Genomic DNA, 5,000 nt, shown 5'->3' with positions numbered 1-5,000 from the left:
CCGTGTAGTTCAGGGCGCCCACACTCTCCGCCCACTCCACGTCCACTGATTGGTTGTGGCAGTCCACCCACACCTGCACCGCCTCAGGGGGACACGGGGCTAAACGGGGAGGGGGGGGGGGTAGAGAGTTATGCGCATGCTATGGAATAAAGACGGGAGCAAAGATCTATCAAAGGGGTCAAAATGAGAGAATTGAGGGGGGTATAATCAGTGGGAATGGAATGTTACTGTATGAATTCAATACTCTTGTAGGCTTACCTGTCTCAGACTCCACCTGGTTGCTAAGTGCGCTGTCGCACTGTGAGTCCGTTGCCATGACGGTAAAGTTGTAGTGGCGACTGCACTCCAGACCTTGTACTGCGCACTGGCTGGAGGTGGAGTTACAGGTGAAACTCTGCCCCTCTGAGTCTGTTGCCTCAGCGGTGTAGACCTCCGCCCCTAACGACTCCTCCCACATCACCCAGGCCGAGTCCGACAGGCAGTCCATCTCCACCTCCAACAACTGTGGCACACAGGGAGCTATATACACACACACACACACATACTAAGTGAAGATATACAACACTCACACACATATGCACAGACATGTAATATGCACATCCATGCATCACACACAGACATTAAAAAGACAGCCACACTATTTAAAAGATTCAGTCAGCTTAGTCCAAGGTCATTTAACCTAGAATTTATGTGTGTGTGTGTGTGTGTGTGTGTCTCTGCGTGTGTGTGTCTGTGTGTCTGTGTGTCTGTGTGTGTGTGTGTGTGTGTGTGTGTGTGTGTGTTTGGGTGTGTGTGTGTGTGTCTCTGCATGTGTGTGTGCGCGCGTGTGTCTCTGCATGTGTGTGTGTGTTTATCCACTGACCTGTCCTGATGTGCTGGATTGGATAATAGGCTCCCACACACCAGTCTCTACTGGGCACCACGGTGATGTTGTACTCCTTCCCACAGCTCAGGGTGGCGAGGTCGCAGCCTGTGTTGTTGGCGTGGCACATGACGTACTGGTCAGCAGTGCAGTTGTCCGCGGCTACCGCCGTGTACCACACGCCAGCCACACTGGGCTCCCAGGTTACCCTGACGACACCAGACGCACAGTCCACCTCTGCGTTCACGGTCTCTGGTGGACAGGGGGCTGATGACACACACACAAAGAGGAAGTTATCATTTCTATCATTTTTGTACATGGAAGAATATACCAGCGAGCTAAAAATGAAGACAAAAACGCAAACACACACACACACACACATACACACACACACACACACACACACACACATACACACACACATACACACACACGAACACACACACACACACATGCACAATAGGGTTTTCACGACTTCTGAGTTTTTCAAAGTGGTCGACTACTTATTATAAACTGGTTATTATTGTACTGCACAATCTCCACACACACACACACACACACACACACACACACACACACACACAAACACACGCACACACACACACGCTCTCACCTGCAGTGATCTCTTGCACGGGACTGAGAGAGCTGTTGCAGTGGTCGTTATGGGCAACCACCAACAGGCTATAGGTAAGGCCACACGGCAGGCTGGGAATGACGCATGCGGGCTTGTCCGAAGCGCACGCGGTCACATTGCCCTCGCTGCTGGTCAGCGTGGCGTGATAGTCACGGGCCTCGCCGCGCTGAAGCCAAGTGATGTTGAGGAGTCCGGTCTCACACTCCAGCTGGGTCTGAACGTCTTCCGGCATGCAAGGGGCTGAGGCGACCAAAAGGTCAAAGGTTAGAGAGCATAAAACCTTGATCTCTCATAGATCTCCATACCTAGAAAAGGTTTTTAGAAAAGGTTTCTATGTCTATGGGAGTGACCTCTCACCTGTCTGCACAATGCTGACGTCGCTCCTGGCACTTTGACAGTCCTCATCCACCCCCACCACATACACCTCATATGTCTGCCCACAGGATAGCCCACCAATGTCGCAAGCTGTCCCGGTCGTATTGCACGACACCCTGTGACCCAGGTTGCCATCGGCGACAGCCATGTAGGAAAGCGAGCCGCGAGAGGCCGTCCAGGAAACAGCGGCCGTGTCAGAGTCACATGATGACACAACGTTTACATCAGTGGGTGGGCAGGGGGCTAAGAGAGAGAAAGAGAGAGTTTGAATTGAATTAAATTTAATTCAATTTCTGTGTGTTTCGTGTGATTTGGCAAGGCACTGATCTAAACTATGTAGGGGTTGTAAAATGACTTAAAGGCAAGGTTTTAAAAGGCATATTTACCAGCATTGCCTGATATATAATTGTTCTGTTTTGTACTTAATCTTATATCTCATACAAACAAGTTGTAGAGAGGTGTGGACAATGGCCACATGCACATATCAGTTGGAGCGAGGGTGTGTCTTACCTGTGTTAAGGGCCACCCACTCGCGGGCGGGGCTGGGGCAGGTGCGCCCTTCTCCCCACACACTGACGCGGTACCTGTGACCACACTCCAGGCCTCTGGCTGTGCAGGAGGTGTTTGGCGTGGTGCAGCTCACGCGGTGGTCCACGTTGAAGCCCTCGGCTGAGGCGTTATACAGCAGCGTGCCATTGCCTCTGGTCCAGGAGATGTCAGCCGAGTTGTCGCTGCAGTTCAGCACCGCCTGCAGGTTAGAGAGGGGACAGGGGCCTAGAGGGAGACACAGAGGTACAGAGACAGACAGAGAGAAAAAGAGAGAGAGAGAGATGTGATGTGACTATGCTTACTCCCTAATGTTATTCCAAGACACATTATCATTTCTACAGATTTGACTTAGTTAGATCATTTTTAATCATATTGTAAATACTACATAAGAAAACAAACATTGGGCAACAGATATACAGTGTGTTGCAATTTTATTATACATAGCCTAAATACAAATATTTATACATATATATACAGTATATATGTATAACATATAATGTTTATGACAAAAAAGAACATGGTGTGAATGAGATGCAAGCCACACAGGAGGCTGGTGCTGTACCAGTGGAGATGTTGATTGGGTGGCTGGCCAGGCTGACACAGTTGTCATGATGGGCCTCCACCATGATGCTGTAGTCCTGGCCGCAGGACAGGTCAGACTGGGAGAAGGCACAGTGCGAGTCGTCGTTGTTGCAGGTGGCGTTGTGTCCACCGCTGCTCATAGCGTGCACTGTGTACCCGCGGGCACCCCTGGCAGAGTCCCAGGTCACCGTGGTGATACCAGTGTTACAGTCCAAGCTGGCCTCAACCATGGTGGGAATGCAGGGAGCTGAGAAGGAAAAGAGAGAGAGACAGAGAAAAAGAGAAGATGATAGAGGGATACAGATTGTGGCAGACAGATTAACGGATAAGCAGACAAAGGAGGAATATGGGCTAACATGTCCTTGAATCCTTGAATTCTTTAGCGTGTGTCTGCAAATTTACACAACCTCATGCATGCACAAAGACAGACAGGCAGACAAACACACACACACACACACACACACACACACAAATGCAAAAGCATACAGACCTGTCACCCCCACAATGTTATCCAGACTCAGCGCTCAGCTTCAGATACAGTATGTGTGTGTGCTCACCCGCGTTGAGGCTGACGGTGTCGCTGGGCTGGCTGGCGCAGTGTGGCGTGTTGCCCACCACGCTGAGCGTGTACTCCTCCCCGCAGCTCAGGCCGCTGAAGGTGCAGTTGGGGTGGCTGCTGTTGCAGGTGATGCGCTGGCTGTAGAAGTTCACCGCCGTCACTACGTGGTCCTGCTGGCCGCCGCTGCTGTCCCACGTCACCACGGCAACGTTGGTGCCGCAGTCCAGGTCCACACTGGGGTTCTGAGGACGACAGGGGGCTGGGGGGGCGGGGGGGAGGGTTGAGGAGGAACTCGAAAAATCAGGCAATTCTTCCTAATCAAATTCTGTTTTGGCCATACCTGTCTGGACCTGGAAGTCCGAGTCCTCGATGACGCCGCAGTCTACCATGGACATGGTGACGACAATGCCGTAGGTGTGTCCGCAGCGCAGGCCACCGATGGTGCAGGCGGTGGAGGAGGTGTTGCAGCTGGAGCGCGTGCCGTTCGAGCCGATGGCCAGCGCCGTGTAGGAGTCAGGGTCGTCCTCGCTGGCCAGCCACTGCACCGCCAGCGTGTTGGCCGCACAGTCCAGGTCAGCCTGCACGCCACTGGGCAAACACGGAGCTGAGGAGGGGAAGAGGAGCGGGGGATATGAGAGACGTAGAGAGAGAGAGAGTGTGTGTGTGTGTGTGTGTTTGTGAGAGCGAGAGAGAGACAGAGAGAGAGAAAGTAAGAAAAAGAAAGAATGCACAGTGCAGCCAAACCAATGTGACTTCAAAGTTATAATCTTATTGATTCCCTATGTGCTCAGTTCAATTAATATATATCGAATGTATCTTGAGTTTACAGTAGCAACACACAGCGCTCATTGGCTACCTGAGTCAAACTGGATGCTGCCCTTGCTGCTGATTGGCTTCCTGGGTCAGACTTAATTGGCTACCTGAGTCAGACTTGGAGGCTGCCCTTGCTGCTAATTGGCTACCTGAGTCAAACTGGACGCTGGCTCCGGCGCTGCTGTTGCAGGCTCCCGTGGAGGAGACCACTGTGGCCGTGTATTGGTGTCCGCAGTCAAGAGGCAGCGCGCAAGAGGTGCCGTTGGTGGTGCAGGAGACGCGGTGCCCATGGGTGCCCACCGCCTCTGCCGTGTAGGAGAGGGCACCGGCGCCCCTGTTCCAGGAGATGATACCCCTGCTGGTGCCGCAGGTAGCCCGTGCGCTCACATTGGTGGGGGCACATGGGGCTGCATGGGGCAGACAGGGTTGATGGAATGTTCATTAATGATTGGTTATGTTGGCTTCAGGTGCATTGATTAGTAAACTGATGCTGATGTATATTGTCAATATATAATTATATAATAATAATTAAATATATAATATATAATAATTGTAATCAGGAATGAATAATCATGGTAATCTATGCTGTTAACTGTACAGTCAAGATACATATTTCAGAAATTGAA

General features: G+C 51.4%; 1 protein-coding gene across 1 annotated transcript in view; it reads right to left on the bottom strand.

Moving 5' to 3' along the window:
• The window catches only part of LOC121678548, a 52,304-nt gene that overhangs the window by 32,115 nt on the left and 15,189 nt on the right, over positions 1-5,000 (bottom strand). The window contains exons 22-31 of the mRNA XM_042058167.1: positions 4,524-4,781; positions 3,902-4,165; positions 3,560-3,820; positions 2,983-3,249; positions 2,382-2,645; positions 1,854-2,114; positions 1,476-1,736; positions 863-1,129; positions 259-519; positions 1-99 (exon numbers count right to left, since the gene is read on the bottom strand). The exon at positions 1-99 is cut by the window's left edge and continues 162 nt beyond it. Coding sequence (XP_041914101.1) covers positions 1-99; positions 259-519; positions 863-1,129; positions 1,476-1,736; positions 1,854-2,114; positions 2,382-2,645; positions 2,983-3,249; positions 3,560-3,820; positions 3,902-4,165; positions 4,524-4,781 — 2,463 coding nt within the window. The remainder of the gene's footprint in view (positions 100-258; positions 520-862; positions 1,130-1,475; positions 1,737-1,853; positions 2,115-2,381; positions 2,646-2,982; positions 3,250-3,559; positions 3,821-3,901; positions 4,166-4,523; positions 4,782-5,000) is intronic.

Source organism: Alosa sapidissima, chromosome 12 (assembly GCF_018492685.1).
Source record: "Alosa sapidissima isolate fAloSap1 chromosome 12, fAloSap1.pri, whole genome shotgun sequence".
In the NCBI taxonomy this organism is placed as follows: Eukaryota; Metazoa; Chordata; class Actinopteri; order Clupeiformes; family Clupeidae; genus Alosa; species Alosa sapidissima.
This window is presented reverse-complemented; position numbering and strand designations above follow the sequence as displayed.